Below are 19,053 nucleotides of genomic sequence, written 5' to 3'. Positions count from 1 at the left end.
CGACCATATGGGCTTGAAAACCGCCATGACCTGCACTCTCGCCATCGTGCGCACCAGTCCAGCACGGCCATCACTACACAAACAGCTGTTTGCGGTGCGCTACACAGTGAGTTTGGTCTATCAGTGTGAAGCAGTACACTACTTACACTGACTGCTGATCCATGTATACACACGCAAGATGTTTTCAAGCACTTTAGACCTCCAATTTAGCAATGCAATGTAATTTCTGCCTTTTAGGGATTATAACCCTGCTGTGCGGCAAATCCGTAATTTTTACCGGGACTTTTGGCGTGTATCTTACTCCGCCATGCCCCCCTCCAGGTGTTAGACCCCTTGAAACATCTTTTCCATCACTTTTGTGGACAGAAACAGTGTTTGTAGTTTTTCAAGTTCGCCTGCCCATGGAAGTCTATTACGGTTCGAAAAGTTTGCAGGTTTGCGAACTTTTTCGGAAGTTCGAGTTCCGCTAACTGAAAAACGGAGGTTTGAGCCATCTCTAATGACAGGCAAGGGAAGTACGGAGGTAAAGTCCAAGGGTTTTTATTTGAATCCAACTCGCAAAAACAGTAAAATGGCTGACATGTTTCGGATCATATCCTTACTCATATCATAGGCTGACCATGCGTCCTCTTTTGCCCGGACAGGTCCACTTTTTCAGACCTGCCCGGGCTGTCCTACCGGATTTCTGAAATGTCCGGTGAAGTAAAGAGAGCCGAAGACACTTGCAGAGATCCATTGGGCTGAGATGAGCCGAACACTGCGAGCCAGCGACAGAAGAACCGCTTGCAGAGATCCACTGAGGCTGAGGTGAGCCGAATACTGCAAGCCCAAGCAGCAGAAGAACCGCTTGCAGAGAATCTCTGCAAACGGTTCTTCTGCCTTGGGCTCGCAGTATTCGCTCATCTCAGCCTCAGTGGATCTCTGCAAGCTGTTCTTCTGCAGTTTGGGCTGCAGGGGAAGTGAGCTAGGAAGTGCCGACAGCTAGGGGGAGGAGGCGGAAACAAGCCAGCGGCAATTAGAGATGGGAAGTTCGGATCTTTTCAATGATCCGGATGATTCGAATCGGATCATTGAAAAGATCCGGATCTTTGATCCGAATCTCGGATCATTTTACTACCGAAGCATTCGGGGTGAGATGACTAGCAGGACAGGTCTTTCCCTGCTGTGGACAGGAGAAGGGGAGGGGGGTGGACACACAGAGAGAAGGGGAGAAGATGGACAGAGGGCAGGGAGTGGACAGAGAAGGGAGGAGGGACGAGCAGAGAGCAGAAATGTTTGTGCACACAATACCCACATGCTGCAATCATATGCTTTACATGTATTTATTTCACCTATATGCTCATCTGTGTACTTTCCATGCAAACGTCACACAGTGAAGGAAAGCATTCCCAGAAGATAAGTGCAGCTGTTTAGTGCCGAGTGGAGGAGGATCATTTTGCCCTGCAATCACAGTGCCTACAAAGTTACTGAGCTGTGCTGAGCCAAAAGCTTCAAATGTGTTCACTGTGCACAACTACGGAACAGCCAGCCTATAATGAGAAGCACGTTATAGCCAGTATGTGTGCTCTACACATATCTGGCAGTGGCACCCATGTCCCCTCTCTCTCATCTACCTGCTGTCCCTGCAAGGCTGCCTCCCATCCAACAGAGCGATCCATCTCAGCTCTGCTTCCAGGACCCCGCTGCCCGCTGAGAGGGGGCGTGTCGCTCCTGGCCCCGCCCCTTTTGCGATCCGAATCGTTCATTTTGATGATTCGGATGATCGACTCATTAAATAGATTCGGATCAAAGATCCGAATCGTTCATGATCCGGACAACACTAGCGGCAATAACACACAGGCTGTGTGACTGAAAGCAAGTCATCAGAATGCCTGGGATAAGATAAGGAAGCCTCAGATGGGAGGGGGAGAAGAAAAGTGGACAGCCTGACACAGGACTGAGAGAGGAGGCTGAGATTGGAGGGGGGAGAGGTGAGCTGACAATAGAGGGAGAAGCAGAGTGCAGCCTCAGCCACTACTAGTGTTCTGCATGCTGTGCACTGTGTAGAAACCTCCAAGCCCTTGCCAGCCACAGTACTTCAACACAAGCTGGACACTTGTTAGACACCCTGTATACATGCTTGTTATATGCTATTAAACCTGTAATGTCTTAAAAAAAAAAGTCCTCTTGTCTCCTGTTGCAGCCAAGTTTTATTCTCGCAAGTCGATGTCCCTGGCCATGCGCATCTACGTTCGTGTTCCCTTCGCCATGAGTGTCCTGCGCGGGTGCAGTGCAAGGTTTTCTCATACTGTGCAGGATGCTCTTGGTGATGGGAGTGCGAATAAGGACGTTTGTGTGGCCAGGGGCAGTGGACAATGACTTGCAAGTCCGCAAGAACAAAACTTAGCTGCGGCGGGGGACTGGTGGATCGTTCAGAGATGGCGTGTGCCCACGGAGGCTGCAGGGGGCTGGCAGAGGCTCCAGGTAAGTGAAACTTTTTTAAAGCCATTACAGGTTTCCTTTAAAGGAATTCTGAGATGTTTAATAGTTTTGTTTTCATACTTACCTGGGGCTTCCACCAGCTCCATGAGGTGCGTGGACTCCCTTGCCTTCCTCTCCAGCCACTCTGTTATCTTATTATCCCCTCCAATAATCTGTCCAGTCGCACTCTTTGCGTTGGTGACTTGGTCAGAGGAGAACAAGGGAGGTATATTTAGGCAGCCGCACGCAGCATGGGGGAAAGAGCATTTTGTGTGGAAATGTGCTGCCAATCTCATTGCATTTGTGGGGAAATGTGCTGCCAATCTCATTGCATTTGTGAGGAAATGTGCTGCCAATCTCATTGCATTTGTGGGGAAATGTGCTGCCAATCTCATAGCATTTGTGGGGAAATGTGCTGCCAATCTCATTGCATTTGTGGGGAAATGTGCTGCCAATAAGATTGCATTTGTGGGGAAATGTGCTGCCAATAAGATTGCATTAGTGGGGAAATCTGCTGCCAATAAGATTGCATTAGTGGGGAAATCTGCTGCCAATCTTATTGCATTTTGTGGGGAAATATTCTGCGAATCTGATTGCATTTTGTGGTCGGCCGGCCTCCGCCATGTGGTCTGGAAAAAAAAAACGACCCTCCATGCCTGCGAAGTTGGACAGCACACTGCTAAGGTCTTGTATATTTGGCCCCACCCATGACCACGCCCACATGCTGTTGTGATCGTCCTCTTTTTTGGAAATCAAAATATGGTCACCCTATCATATCATATAAGGATATGATCCGAAACATGTCAGCCATTTTACTGTTTTTGCGAGTTGGATTCAAATAAAAACCCTTGGACTTTACCTGCGAGTGTGAGGATTTCATCTTCACTGTGTTCCTGATCTGCTGTCTGGCTTCCAGCACCTTGCATAAGGTATCAGAGGTAGAGCGGTTTTTCTCTATTGTAAGGCAAGGGAAGTAGGTAGAATTGACAGTGGAGCCAGCCAGCACACTTGTGGAGCGGTTGGGCAGGGGTTTGTAGGTTCATGGAGGGCAAAGTCTAAGGTACCAGGGCAGGACATCTGTACCTATAGGTTCCTGTGATGTAAATCCGGGCCTGGAGCTATGCATAGGCTTTATAAAAGACCATAGGAAGAAAGAGAGAGGTTGCAACCCAAAATGTCTTTCTCCACTTAACATTTAACGTGCCTATGCCACTCCTACATATGGACCGGGAACGCCAATACGCGGTACGTCCCAAGATCAGGAACCGCAAGGCCAGCCTGTGGTTTAGTTAACCCCAATGTGGTGCCCCAGACAGGAAGAATGGGGCTGAAGATCCCTCTTTAAAGGTATGCGTAATGAGCAGGAGATTGAGTTTGTATAAGCTAGGCAAAGAAGATGGAATCTTCACACCTAAGTAAGTTGTAGTCTGAAAGACCAGTCTGAGGGGAAGTTCCCTTGCAAGATATATTACAGCCATGGAAGCATAGCGTGACACTTCTCATGGCTAACCTTGAAATGAAACAGGTGTCTGTAATTATTCAGTTTTTTGATGAAGTTTGGAAGGGAAGTGTGTGGGACTGTGAGATAAAACGGCAAGTAATCTGCTGCGCTTGGGAGAAGCAGCGAATGAGACCAGGAGCAGTTAATAGTCATGGCAGCTGGAACAGGTGAGATAGATTTGAATACACCTGTCGGGGGGGGGGGGGAATAAACATTTGGGGGAACATCACCTAGTACTCTGTTGCTTTTGTCGCTATATCGCACACCGTTACCACCATGCACCCGAACGACCACTTCGGCCTGTTATTTTCCAGCATACTCGATTGATACATTCGATTTTGAGCCCAATATTGGTCAAATGTATTGATAAAGGCATAGGCAAAGAAGAAAGTTCATGTACGCTCTACCCTCCACCACCACCAATAACTCCAGGTGCAGGATCTGGTAAGCCAGGCCGATCTCGATGCACAACAGGAAAGGATGCGCAATCCAGACCAGGTAGTTGAAAAAAGGCTGATAAATGTATTGAAAAAATTCCACAATACAGTGCAATAAAATCACAGGATCAGCTGATGCGTATTGGGCCTACAATCTGCCCTTAGTCATAGCTATGACTGTGAATTTTTGCAATAAATTTATCAGCCTTTTTTCAACTACCTGGTCTGGATTGCGGATCCTTTCCTGTTGTGTATTGATAAAGGCTTGCTTGTTGCAGCACCAATTTTCATCTAATTGGATCGGACGCAAAATCGATAGATGTATGGCCACCCTAAAAGTATTACAGCATGCCACAGTAAGCATGTCACAGCATGCCACAGACAGAGAGAAGCATAAATGAACTGTGAACCTAAAAATGTCCGTGAACGGCTAACCCACTGCACTCCTGCCCCACCCCCTTTCATGTCTCCCTTTTCCCCTTGCTTTGGCAATGCCTGTATAAATCTTGGTCATGCCAATAAAGCTATCTTTCATTTTACTTAGATTTGTATCAGAGGCAGAGAATCAGCACCACTAACAGACAATATGCATTGTTTAAAAAATAAATGAATATGGCCACCTCCACAACCCTGTTATTAAAGAGAACCCGAGGTGGGTTTTAAAAATCCTATTAGGACACAGAGGCTGGTTCTGCATACAATGAATGCACAGCCTCTGTGTCTCTACAGTGTCCCCCCAGCGCTTTGCTGTCCCCCATAAAAAAAAATGCCATGCTAGCGACATGCATCTTGTCGCTAGCTGGCTGTTTACCTTAGCCCTGTCTGTCACCACCGCTCCGCTGCCTCCTCTATATAGTGGCTCCCCGCCTGAGTCCCTTCCCTCCCCGCCTCTGTAAGCCGATTGGAGGACGCTTACAGAGGTGGGGAGGGAAGGGACGCAGGCGGGGAGCAGCGCTATACAGGAGGTGGGGAAGTGGCAGTGACAGACAGGGCTAAGGTAAACAGCCAGCTAGCGACAAGATGCATGTCGCTAGTATGGCGTTTTTTTTAATGGGGGACAGCAGAGCGCAGGAAGGGGGGGGGGGGGCTGGGGGAACACTGTAGAGACACAGAGGCTGTGCATTGTATGCAGAACCAGCCTCTGTGTCCCAATAGGATTCTTAAAACCCACCTCGGGTTCTCTTTAATGTGCCTATACATCTAGTGATGATGGGCAGATTCGACCAAGAGACAAATCCCTCTTATCGAATCTGATGAGAGATCTGTCAGCTGCCCATACACCACAGGTCGATTTTTCATGCTGAAATCAATCCGGAATCGGCCTTGTGCGCCGCCTCGCCTCCCTAATATATGTCCCCTTGTGCCTAGTGTAAATGTATACATTACCTCTCCACGGCCTCCGCTTATCCCTCGCTGGCTTAAGGTATTCCGTCTCTGCATACACACGTGCCCCACGTGGTTTCCTAGTAAGGGCACATGTCACACGCACGTCCTTTCGAGGAAACCATGTGGGGCGCGGTGCGTGTATGCAGAGACGGAATCCCGGAAGCCAGTGAGGGACAAGTGGAGGCCGTGGAGAGGTAATGTATACATTTACACTGGGCAGTGGGCACGGGGACAATTACATATGGGGGGACAGCGTCGGGGGTTTCATTGTGCTTGTCGATCGTCAGGAAATTGCATGTCGTACTGCCAGGCACCAGATCAAGAAACATCTTGCAGCATGCATGATCGAGATTGCGGACAATTTTCATCCCGAAATTGGTCACATTGTCGATCGGGCATGCACTTGGCGGCACCGATTTTCATCCAATTCGATTCTAATAAATTGTATGGTCGATTGGCCGCCAATTCGCCTGGTGTATGGCCACCTTTACAGTGTCACTTTATCTTTAGCATGCCATTCACTTCTAAACCTAGACTGCACAAGTTTTACGCCTTAAATGTACACCGTGACCTTAAATGTAATAGATCTTAACAGAATCAGCATAGTTAGCAGGAAGATTTAGGTTCTCTCGCCAACGCTGCAAGCAACACCGCCACCTGACATGACGTCACCAGCAAGTCAGATGCTTCCACCAGAAACATGGCGCCGAATAACTACCGCGAGATTACGCGCTTTTTAAGCGTGCACGCGGAAGTCTCCGCCCCTTTCCGTGAGCTGAGACCAAACAGAGTCCACGATGAGGTAGGCGTTGAAACCGGCAATCTATCTTCATCTGTGTATTAAACGTATTGACACTCACCGTTAACTATGTGCTGTGTGTAATATACATGTCTTCTAATACCCCCGCGGGGAATTAGTCCGGTACGTGCGCTGTGTAGATGAGATCGGGGACTTTGTGTGACGGCCTTCCTGTGGCCCCTCCATTGCTTCCTGATAGCGATGTAACCGGCATCTCCACAATCCATAGAGAGAAATGCTGCTGATTCTAGTCATGCTTGAGTAATAAAGCTGAAAATATTGCTAAGGGTAGGAGTCAAAATATTTTTTAAAAATTGCTGTACAAGATTTAGTTTCACACAGGATTACCTTCAGGCTGGAAACCCGCCTAGTGCCATGCTGTGCTCGCCTGTTTTACAACTTTTTTTTTTTACGTTGCTACAGTGGTCATGTGGGTTTTTTGTTCTCACTGCACAGTAATGTTTAATTCCATTTATATTATGTCCCGTTATGAACTGCTGTAGAATTACTAATTCATAGGAAGTCCATGATCATGCATGCCCACAGCATCAAGTATAAAATGTGAAGGATTGGGCAAGTGTTTTAAACTTGTTTGATTTTTGAGTGGGTAAGGCCCGGTTCACACTTGCGGTTTAGTGAAAACCGCACCGGATGTCCGGACCGCACCGTATCCGGACCGGACCTGATCCGTATGGTTCCTATCCGGATCCGGTCCGTTTGCATCCGGTTTCCGTGCGGTGTGAACACGGTTGCGGTCCGGATCTGGTTTCTTAAGGAGATAACATCCTTTTAATTACCTGGGGTCTGGGAGGTCAGCAGAAGGGTCTGGGGTCATTGTTGGAGACAGGTGGACGTGTGGAGACCATCCGTGGATACAGAGACTGCAGTAGGGACCATGGATCCAGGCATTTACTCGTAAACCTGGGAATTCTCTCTGTTGTTACTCGTAAACCTGGGAATTCTCTCTGTTGTTCGCCTCCTTCAGCAGACATGTTGCTGGCAAAAAGAGCTCCAGCATGAAATCGCTGCTGCCCCACTCTTCGCTGGGCCCATGTGGTCCCCATCCAAAATGCATAGGAAGTGGGGTAGAACGTCCGGTTTTTGTAGCCAGTGTGTTGTGCGCTCTCCGGCTCTCATTGCTTTGTATTGGCCGGATGGTGCAGTCCGGCTCCGCTCCGGATACGGCTGCCGGAGGAGCCGGACCAAAAAATAGCGCATGTTGGAACGGAGTCCGGATCCGGTCCGGCTCCGGTCCGGCAGAACGGACGCATGTGAACGGACGCATAGGCTTTCATTGCCATGCCGTGTGTCCGTTCCGTCCGTTCTGAAAGCGGTCCGGCTCCGGCACGGCGATTCCGGACGGCCACCGCTAATGTGAACCGGGCCTAAGGCTTAGAAGTTACATGGGACTTGTGTCCTCGAAAAAATGTACCTTATTAAGGACCTGGGCACTCATTTCTGTTGCTGAGAAGATTGCAGCAGTGTGAATCAGTGTGCAATTTGCATGGACTTAAAGGGGCCCTGCGCAGACCCTTAAAATAAAAATCTGTACTTAACTGGGGCTTCTTTCAGCCCCCCCCCCCCCCCCCCAATAGCCTGTGAGGTCCCTCGGTGTCCTCTGGGCCCTCTCCAACCTATCTGTGGTCCAGTTGGCAGTTGCGTTAGCCTGGTGATGGGTGAAATTGTGTGCATGCGCGGCCCATTCACGCACTTGGCGCGATCTCGCGCCTCATCATAAGCCTCCTGCGCATGTGTAGTAAAGTCTTTTGAGAGCTGCACATTTGCAGGAGGCTTACAGTGATGGGCGTGTGATCAAGCTGGGTGCGCGGACGGTCTGCGCATGCACAGTTGCACACGACTTTGCTTGATGTTGCCAGGCCAACTGGGGCCACCAGCAGGACCTTGGAAGAGACCCAGAGGATGCCCCAGGACCTCATGGGCTACAGGGGGCTGGAGGAAGCCTCAGGTAAGTGCTGAGCTTTATTTTAAGGGTCTGTTCAGGGTCCCTTTAAACTTCACTGTCTTGATGGACACCGTGTACCTGAGACGATGCTATTATGAGATGTATCCTTACTTGGGGCTTTCTTCAGCCCCAATAGTCCAACTGCTCCCTCGCTGTCCCCCCGGCCTATTCTGTTGTGCTGCTGTCAACCCAGGTAAAGTCCCCCACTGAGCATTGCATGCTGGGAAATGTAGTCTGTGGATGCGAGTGCTGATGTTCTCCCGTCCACGGACTACATCTCCTGGAATGCATTGCAAGCAGTTAGGTGTAGAAATGGTGTGAATTAGAAGGGCCTAACTATAACTTTTGTACAGAGCTGATCAGGTTTGGTAAGCTGACCAATGGCTTGAATAATTAATCACTTATTTTCCATAGATCAGCCCTGTTCAAGGCCTTTCGGAAGACTTAGAGACACTGTTGCGAGACTAAATCTCGCTTCAGCTCTCATATATAGCAGGGGCACGTGTGCCCCTGCTAAAACGCCGCCATCTTGCGGCTGCACGAGGGTCCCTGACCCCCCCAACCCACCCCCCACATACCTTGGTCGTAAAACTTGGTCGCAGATTAGCACTTCCTAGAGGCAGGGCTAACGGCTGCAGCCCTGCCTCACAGCGCGTCTATCAGACGCGCATCACCGCCTCTCCCCCGCCCCTCTCAGTGAAGGAAGACTGAGAGGGGCGGGGGAGAGGCGGAGATACGCGTCTGACAGACGCGTGTGGGGCAGTGCTGCGGCGGTTAGCCCTGCCCCAATGCGGAAGCGCTCCCCTGCATTACGGAGGGGATTTGGGGGGACAGGGACCCCCGTTAAGCCGCGGGATAGCTATATATGCTATATATGAGGTCTGAAGCGAGATCTATTCTCGCTTCAGACTCTCTTTAAGTATTTTTGATTCATCAAAAACTGAAGGAAAGCCCAGTTTACCCCTATCGCTATACAATATAGGGGCATTCCTTAGAGGACATACGAGGTGACAAACTAACACAATCTTTACTTACCTGGGGCTTCTTCCAGCCCCTTAAAGTCTTCTGGGTCCCGTTCTGGTGCTCCCTGGTGTCCTGCTGTCTGCATAGACTACTGAGTCGTATGCGCATGGTGATGTGGGTGGGTTTGCGCATGAGGTGTATGCGCAGAAACGCAGAGCATTGCAGATAGCCAGCGGGACACGAACTGCGGCAAGGAACCCAGAGACTTTAAGGGGCTGCAAGAAGCCCCAGGTAAGTAAAGATTACATTAGTTTGTCACCTCGTATGCCCTTTAAAGGATATATCTGAGGACATTAAAAAAAAAAAAATTTACCTTGGGCTTCCTCCAGCCCCTGCCAGCCGTCCTGTGCCCACGCTGCAGCTCCGCTCCATGCTGGTGGTTCAGGTCCTGGGACCAAGATGCAGCCTGCGCATTCGGCTCTTGAGTTGCGCTGTCGTCATCCAGACTGTACTGCGCAGGTGCCTGTGCAGAACAGCCTGGATGACGTCAGTGCGACTCAATGAGCCGCACAGTGGAACGCAAGATGGAGGAAGATGCCGACCTGGCGAGGTTGGCATCTGCACCGGAGGGGACTGGGAGCCAACGGAGCTGCGTCGAGGGCACAGGTCGGCACAGGACCGTTAATATTGAGGGTATAGTTGCAATTCTTTTACTGTAATTAAATCACTGCCTTTCTTACTTTGTAGCTGTTGCTCATATTTGTGATTTACTAAAGTGTACCTTAATATGTAGCATGAGATAAATGTGCATATTCAGTACCAATCTTTTTTTCTGTTTTCTCTCCCGCATGCAGTAGCAAAGTTTCTCGCGATATGCTCCATGAAGCTGTGAAGGAGGTCCTTGTTGGGTCAAGACATAAGAAGAGAAAGTAAGTAGTGTTTGCTTTTTGTCTGACAGACTGAAGTCAGACTGGATTAGCTGCATGCTTGTTTCAGGTGTGTGATTCAGCCACTACTGCAGCCAAACGGTTCAGCAGGATGCCAGGCAACTGGTATTGTTTAAAGGGAAGCTTCAGGGACACTAAAAAAAAAATCGAAATCCACTTACCTGGGGCTTCCTCCAGCCCGTGGCAGGCAGGAGGTGCCCTCGGCTCCGCTCCGCAGGCTCCTGGTGGCCGACCAGGCCGGCGGCCAGGTTGGGCTTCTTTTGTGCTCCATTATGCGTGGCGCGCTGACTTCATCGGACGTCCTCCGGGCTGTACTGCGCAGGCTCAGAACTACTGAGCCTGCGCAGTACAGCCCAGAGGACGTCCGATGACGTCAGCGCGCCGGCGTGGCACGCATAATGGAGCGCAGAAGAAGCCCGACCTGGCCGCTGGCCTGGTCGGGTCGGCCCGGCCACCGGGAGCCTGCGGAGTGGCACCGAGGGCACCTCCTGCCTGCCACGGGCTGGAGGAAGCCCCAGGTAAGTGGGATTTCGATTTTTGTGTCCCTGAACCTTCCCTTTTAAAAGGAAACCTCCATATCCCTCTGTTAAGGTTCCCATTAAAGTGTACCTAAGATGTGCATATTAAAGATTTTATACTTACCCGGGGCTTCCTCCAGCCCCATGAGCACCGATGCCTCAATCGCCATCCTCCCGAGTGCACCTGTTTGCATATCATCGGTCCTGGCGATCTGGCTCAGTTGCACCAGTTGGCTCTTCTGCGCATGCGAGGCCCCTCTGCATGCGCAGAAGAGCCTGACTGGCGCGACTGAACCAGATTACCGGGACTGATACCAGGAGAATGGAGGCACTCTGGAGGACGGTGAAGAACGCATTGGTGCTCATGTGGCTGGAGGAAGCCCCAGGCAAGTATAAAATCTTAGTATGCACATCTCATTTGTAATTTTCAGTCTGTTGGGGATGTTTTTTTTTACACTAGTCTGAAGAACTGCTTTAACCTTCCTGGCGGTAACCCCGAACGTAGTAAGCCGCGCAGGAGGTTTTCTCTCCGGATTTTTTTTTTTATTTTTTTTTGCTGGACGCAGCTAGCACTTTGCTAGCTGCGCCAGCACACCGATCGCCGCCGCCCCGCGCCCGATCGCTGCTATCCGTTGCGGCCCCCCCCAGACCCCGTGCGCTGCCTGGCCAATCAGTGCCAGGCAGCGCCGAGGGGTGGATCGGGACTCCCAATGACGTCAGTGACGTCATCATGGCGACGGGGGAAGCCCTCTAGGAAATCCCGTGATTTGAACGGGATTTCCTGAACGGAGATCGCCGAAGGCGATCGAAGCGGGCGGATGCCGCTGAGCAGCGGCTATCATGTAGCATGATTTGAATAAAAAAAAACTGCCGCGCTGCCTCCTGGCGGAATTTTTCATACCGCCAGGAGGGTTAAAATGTACTACAGAATTTCTGAAGCAGGTATGGCCTTTTGTTACAGATTTTTGATTGCTGTGTAACAGACTTCCCTTTCTCCTTTCTCCAGGTTTTTGCAAACTGTGGAACTTCAGGTCAGCCTCAAGAATTATGACCCCCAAAAGGACAAGCGTTTCTCTGGCACAGTCAGGTTGGAATACACTTCTTTCTCACCCAGCTTTTGCCTTGCATCTCCCTCCTTTAGCTTTTCTTGAGTGGGGGTGTCACTATGGCAAAGGATATGGGTAGTTCAGTTCCCTGTTGGTCAGGTGTGCTGGACGGACCCCCACCCTGGGTCTTAAAATAAGAGGGGAGGTGTGGTTTGGTACTTTTGTCCAGAGCCCACCGCCTAATGCTTCGGTGTTAGAAAAGGTTTGTGCCTGGAATTCCTATTTCCACAATGTGTCTTTATACTTAAAGGTTTTCTAATTTTTGTCGTTCCATTTTTTTTATTTTTTTTTTAGGCTGAAGTCCACACCAAGGCCCAAATTCTCAGTCTGTATTTTGGGAGATCAGCAGCACTGTGATGAAGCCAAGGCCGTAGATTTACCACACATGGACATTGAGGCTCTTAAGAAACTTAACAAAAATAAGAAAATGGTGAAAAAGTTGGGTATGTATACATATGATTATACATAGCCAAATCACATTATCATGACCACCTGACATCCAGATTAGTTGCCTCTGTTAGCATGCGTGCCAGCCAGATGCCATGGAAGTTACTCAGATGCTGGATGTTACCTAGATTCCTAGAAGTGTCTGGAACGCAGCATACTGCAGTGCTTGTTCCAGTTCCTGATCATGGCAATTGCGGTGGTTTCCAATGTGCTCTTTTTTGTTTGAGGAAGCAGGCCAGGAAATTAGGTTAAAATGACTCATTTGAAAAGGCAATCCTTTTTTGCCAGTCACTAAAAGGCCGTGGTTTGTACTCCTGTGCAAATTGCAACTTTTTTTTTTGCAATGCAGCCTGCTTCATAATAGTTGCTGGACTGTCATTTGTCACTTATGGGTACAGCTTGATTTAATGGCTGGTGAGATGGTTTGTGATACCTTGCACCAACCTGTGCAGCTGATGTGCACCTCACATCGATGGCTTGTGTTGCCACACAGTTACACAGCAGCCTGTGAGCAATTTACAAACTACATTTTACCATATGGATGCAATAGCTAATTCTCATGAAGTTTTTTTCAGTGTGACATTTGTGATTCTTCCCCCCTCCCCCCTCTGTGACAGCTACTGTTGCTGTGCTGGTTGCAAATTACTACTGCCTTCTATACCCACACACGTGCATTTGTTTGTTGGCTGTACGTTTATAAAGTCAGAGGTAGATGGTTGTGCTAATGTGACTGGAACCATGATTATTTTATTATAATTAAAGGATACCAAAGTAACTCCCTTCAGAAAGTAAACTGCCTTGAAGAGAACCTGTAACAAAAAAATGTTTCCCTGGGGGGTACTCACCTCGGGAGGGGGAAGCCTCAGAGTCCCCCAACTCCTATAGCTGCAGGCAGTCCAGCGCTGGCTCCCCCGAAGAGTCCCGGAATCCTCCCTAGTCAAGCCTGATAAGTGCTAATTTATTTACCTCTGCTGGATCCAGCGGGGGCGCTGTTTTGCGGCTCTCTGCACGGAGATAGGCGAAAATAGCAGATCTCCGTCTGGCCCGCTGACGTCACTGAGCCGTATATCGGAGAAGATTGCGGCTTAACGTAGGCATTTAGGAGGACAGCAAGGAACACTTGCATGCTTAAATGGCAATTTGACTAATCTGGGTCTCTTTAAAGTGGACCTGAACTCTAGCACGGGGCAAAAGCAAACATAAAAAACGTGCCTTGTATGTATTTAGAGAATTTAGCCTGTCTGATTACCCCTCATTTGTGTCTAATCACAAATTCTAATTTGATATCTCTCGTGTCTCCCCATTGTTACTGCAGATAAGCTCATTTGAAAGCACAGGCTGTTAACATGTTTGCTTCCATGATAGCAGGCAGTATAAACCGTGCAGATTTCAGGATTTGTATCAGCTGTAAATTGGTTTTATGTAAAAGTTATTATGCCTTTGCTTATCTTTTAGAACAGAGAGGAAGTTCAGGTCCGCTTTAAGCTGTTTTACTTCCCCTAATTGCTATTAGAATTTGCCCAGATTGATTTTTAGCGGGGCTGTGTAGTTGAGGAGGTGAAGCCATTTTTGGGTACATGGAGTTGGGTGGTTTCATGAAACTGAGTCCGAATTGAATGATTTTTGTACCCACTCCATAGCCCTGCAAGGGCTGTAGAGTCAGAGCAATTTTGGGTACTGGTAATCTGTGGTTTCATAAACCAAAGTCAGGATGATTTTTTTGTACCGACTCCACTGCCCTGATTTGTAGCTGGGAATTAATGTTTTGCTACAGTTTGTCTGCTTGTTCACTCTTCATCGTATCATATCTGTCAGGTGTGCAAGGCAATCATTTTGGCCATGGTTCAGACGGGTGTCTGAACCAGCAGCCCGCCATTTCGTTCCAAAGTATTTTCTGCAAGTGCACAGAAAAACATTTGTTTGGCTTTCAGCAGCACTTCCTGGTGTGCCATTTTTACCACTGCAGGGGGACATGGAAATGCGTCAGTAAACTATCCTGGATGCAACCTGTTGCATTCAGGATTAACTAAGCACTGTGTGGACTGGGAAAGTCTGGATAGGAATGCGGCCTTTGCGTAAACGCAAGTAAGCGTTTAAATGACAAGACCCGCAACCATTGTTAACTGCCACGTAGCCGCAACCATTGTTTACTGCCACGTAACAGTCTGTCAGGGGTTCTCAAACTGGGTGCCGTGGCACCCTGGTGCACCTCCCAGGGGTGCCTCAGCATGCATCCCCATCCATTGTGCATTGCCATCAGGTAATGCAAACGCACATTGATATACAATAAGTGGGAGGTTGCTGCCTAATGGGGTCACTGACGACTTGGAGGGGGGATTATGCCTAATAAGCATCGCCAGCTACTTGGAGGGGGAGCTGACTAATAAAGGTCATAATGGCATTTCGGTAGTTGTTTTTGCCTAGGGGTGCCTTGAAAAAAATCTCAAAGCCATCAAGGCTTCCTCAACCCCAAAAAGTTTGAGAAACACTGGTCTATGTGAACCAAGCCTGAAGTTGTTCATTTAATTTTATACTAGTTTATGCATCTTTGGACTGGTACAGTTCCAAACAGCAGAAATGTGCAATTGTTTGAGAGGTATTTGGCTTGAAAAGCTAAAATGTTGTTTTTTTTCCTCTTGAATTTCCACATCTAGCTAAGAAGTTTGATGCCTTTTTGGCCTCAGAGTCACTGATCAAGCAGATTCCTCGTATTTTGGGACCAGGTCTTAATAAAGCAGGAAAATTCCCTTCTTTGTTGACTCATAATGAAAACATGGTCGCCAAGGTTGATGAAGTAAAGTCAACAATTAAGTTTCAGATGAAAAAGGTAAATATATTGCAATTCTAGTTTTCTTGAAACTTGGCATCTGTATGTTATAGAAATCTGTAATATGTGAAGTAAAATGGAAAGCTGGCCTAAACCACTGACTCATGCTGCCAGTAAGAGGAGGGTTTGATGGTTGCTTGTCTCGACTTTTGGAAGGTATACTACTATATTGGGGAGAAGGGGATGGGTTGTGAAATGGATGTGCGGTGTGTATGCACTGCTCCGACAGTTGCTAGATGTTTGATTTGAGTCCAAGCAGTTTTCCTGGTTTATTATTTAGAGTATGATGCATAGAATGTTAAACCTGTGTTCTTTTTCAGGTCCTGTGTTTGGCTGTGGCTGTTGGCCATGTCAAGATGACTGAGGATGAGCTTGTCTACAACATCCATCTTGCTATTAACTTCTTGGTATCCCTGCTAAAAAAGAACTGGCAGAACGTGAGAGCCTTGTACATTAAAAGTACAATGGGCAAACCACAGCGTCTGTACTAAGTGATACCAATAAATCCTATAACCATAATACTTAAGTGTGGTCTTTTGACTTGGTTTAAAAAAATACACAACTATTTATACTTTGAGAAATATAATTTTGCATTGGTGTAGTGTGGAAATATGCCCATATGTGGAAGGCCTATGGAGGCTGATCGGGTGCTCTGACTAAAGTCTGACTGTATTAGCCTCATGCTTGTTTCGGCCATGTGATTTAGACACTACTGCAGACAGATCACCAGGACGTCAGGCAACTGGTATCCTTTATGAAAAATATCATATAGCAGCCTTCTTATGTCTCAGGTTCCCTCAAAAAGAACCCAAGATGAGACCTCTGGAGGCTACCATATTTCCTTTTAAATGATACCAGTTGCTGGGCAGTCATCTTTTTGGTCAGTAGTGTCTAACTCGCACCTGAAACAAGTATGCAGCCAAGCTTGCTGAATAGCGGAGCTGCTGAGGTTTTTTTTTTAGGGTCTATGGCTAAAAATATTACAGCCAAAGGCCTGGGACCCACTAGCAGCTCTTTTCTAAGCACTTGTGATTTGAAAAGCTCTTGCTAATGTAATGCTATGGGGGATTTTTTTTTTCAAATCGTATCCCTCAAGCTGGATCACACACATAGTATTACATTAGCTAGAGCGTAGAAAAAGTACTGCTAGTAGGTTCCAGGCCAAAGGATCAGCAGGACAGCCAGGCAATGAGAATTGCTTAAAAGGAAATCTTTCAGTGTCCAGATGTCTCACTTCAGGTTCCCATTAACCTCCTTGCCGTTCTAAAAAATCCAGCAAGGAGGCAGCGCCGCACTTTTAAATTTTTTTTTTTTTTAAATCATGTAGCGAGCCCAGGGCTCGCTACATGATAGCCGCTGAGCGGCGGCATCCCCCCACCCACTCCGATCGCCTTCGGCGATCAGAGTATGCAGGAAATCCCGTTGAGAACGGGATTTCCTGCAGGGCTTCCCCGGTCGCCATGGCGACCGGGCGGGATGACGTCACCGACGTCGTGACGTCAGAGGGAATCCCGATCCGCCCCTTAGCGCTGCCTGGCCAGGCTGCGTAGGGGTGGGGGGGGCGGCGCGGCGCGTAGCGGCGAATCGGCGGTGATCGCGTACGACACGCGCCTAGCAAAGTGCTAGCTGCGTGTAGGAAAAAAAAATTATGCAAATCGGCCCAGCGGGGCCTGAGAAATCCTCCTGCGCAGGTTACCCCGAACTGAGTTCGGGATAACCGGCAAGGAGGTAAACAACTTACATCTTCTTGGTTTGCCAGGCTCTGTCCTACAGTAGAATCTTGTTATAGTAAGCCTCTGGATATAGGAAACTCATTCCTTAGGTTCCAGCAAATGCATCTGTATAAATATTCGATGTATGACCAATTTTGATCTAGTAAACTACTTATCGTGGTCTAAATTTACTTTAAAGGGATTCTTCTGTATTTCTCATTTTAAGAAAACCTGCAGGTGCAGAGATGGAGCAATTGCTCAATTTAAAATCTTTGGTTTGGGGCTAGTTCTCCAGTTTTGTTCATACTGGTTTTGATAAATGTGTTGCATTCTTAATATGTGGTCTCTAATACAGTGCTGCATTCCATAAATGGCCTAAAGCTGGGTACACACAACAAATCCATTGGGCGATGGTTCAGGCAGAGTTCTGTACAGACATGTCACTAGCCTGTGGGCTATGCGATGCAGGATGCACTTGATACGTGTGACCAAGCTTCAGTTTGACGTGAAACTGCCATCGCCCCACCATCTAGTGCCTACACCCACCTCTAGCACCACTGACCCTGCTCCCACGGACATGTAAGAGGTGTTTGACACCAGGTCTTCATGATATCGGATTCAACAATGTTCTGAAGTGTCACTGCTGTCTGCAATTTTGAATCTTTGGCTGTCACTTTTGAGAATAATTTCACCAGATGGAAGGTGCACGCATAAGATCTTTTTCTTGATTTGCAATTTTATTCTTAAAAGTGCCTGGGTAATCTCTGCAAAGCACTTTTTCAAGCATTTTGCGATTTCCCTATACCTTCCATTGAGGGCAAATTGCCTCAAAAATGGTACAGGCAGCGCTTTGTTGAGCGGGTTGGAAACTAACCACTCAGATGTGAATTCTCTCATAGGGAATCATTGCACAAGCGTTTTGAGTGCAATTTTGAAAATTGCTTGTGCTTGAAAAAAGTATGTTAGTGTGAATGAGCCCTAAGACCTTTTGCAATAAGTTCCCCCCCCCCCCCCCCCCCCCACCACCACACACACACACAATTTTGTCTTATTTGATTTTAAACCTATAGTGTAAAGGTGGCCAGACATCAATTCTAATTTGAGTTCTATTGATCTGCTGGGAACTGATTCCCCAAAATGTCATTTTAAGACTAAAAATTGATTTAAAGTACTGATTGGACAGGATGGAAAATGTAAAACAATCTCGGTGCGGCAAGAGCATTGACAGATCAATTGCCTATGGCTTTGCACTGCATTGAACAGTGCAGTTTGATCCACTTTCAATAGATTCCCTGCTTGAATCTATTAGAAATTGTTGTGCAGTGTATGGTAGGAATCTATTTACTTCTGAATTGATTTTGTTTTAGAAAGGAATCTTATAGATTTCCACCCAATGTTCCAAAACAATAAGTGTATGGCCAGCTTAATGGTATCAGGACAGTACATCTTCAAACCAGCCAGAAAGGACAAAGAAAAGGGTCCATCCATAACAATGTTCAATTAGTAGATGTGAGGGTAACAGCATATGCTTACTAGCCCTTCCACTCCTTAAAGAGAACCAGAGATGAAGCACCCTCTTGTATTTTACCTTATCAATCAGTGGGAACATGCTTTGTTTCATTGTTCTCTGTTTAATCTGACTGTCATCACCTCTGATAAGAATCCAGGACTGAGCACTCAGTCTTGCTTTGCTACGGAAAGATTATAGCGGAGTCTGTCTTCTCTGGTGTCTTTTCAAGCCCAAGCATGCCCCCTTGTGGCACTGCTATGACTCGGCTATAATTATTCCCTGCAAAGCCAGGCTGAATGCTCAGTCCGGGATTCTTATCACAGCTGATAACAGACACTTAGCAGTGAGGATGAAACCGAGAGCATGGTAAATGTTTTCTCTAATGTTCTTACTGATATATATGGTAAAATACACAAGGGTGCTTCGTCTCTGGTTCCCTTTAAAGCAGTAGGATCAGCCATACTATTCCAGGGGAAA

At 47.8% G+C, this 19,053-nt stretch overlaps 1 protein-coding gene across 1 annotated transcript; it reads left to right on the top strand.

The window, feature by feature from the left end:
- Positions 1 to 6,486: 6,486 nt before the first annotated feature.
- Positions 6,487 to 15,873, top strand: RPL10A (ribosomal protein L10a). Its single transcript, XM_068269400.1, has 6 exons — positions 6,487 to 6,586; positions 10,364 to 10,438; positions 11,981 to 12,061; positions 12,375 to 12,523; positions 15,182 to 15,354; positions 15,675 to 15,873. The coding sequence occupies exons 1-6, from the start codon at positions 6,582 to 6,584 to the stop codon at positions 15,843 to 15,845; spliced, it is 654 nt and encodes a 217-aa protein (XP_068125501.1). The 5' UTR covers positions 6,487 to 6,581; the 3' UTR covers positions 15,846 to 15,873.
- The last annotated feature ends 3,180 nt before the right edge of the window (positions 15,874 to 19,053 follow it).

This window comes from Hyperolius riggenbachi, chromosome 2, assembly GCF_040937935.1.
Source record: "Hyperolius riggenbachi isolate aHypRig1 chromosome 2, aHypRig1.pri, whole genome shotgun sequence".
In the NCBI taxonomy this organism is placed as follows: Eukaryota; Metazoa; Chordata; class Amphibia; order Anura; family Hyperoliidae; genus Hyperolius; species Hyperolius riggenbachi.
Note: the sequence above shows the minus strand (reverse complement) of the source record. Positions and strands in the feature narration are given on the sequence as shown.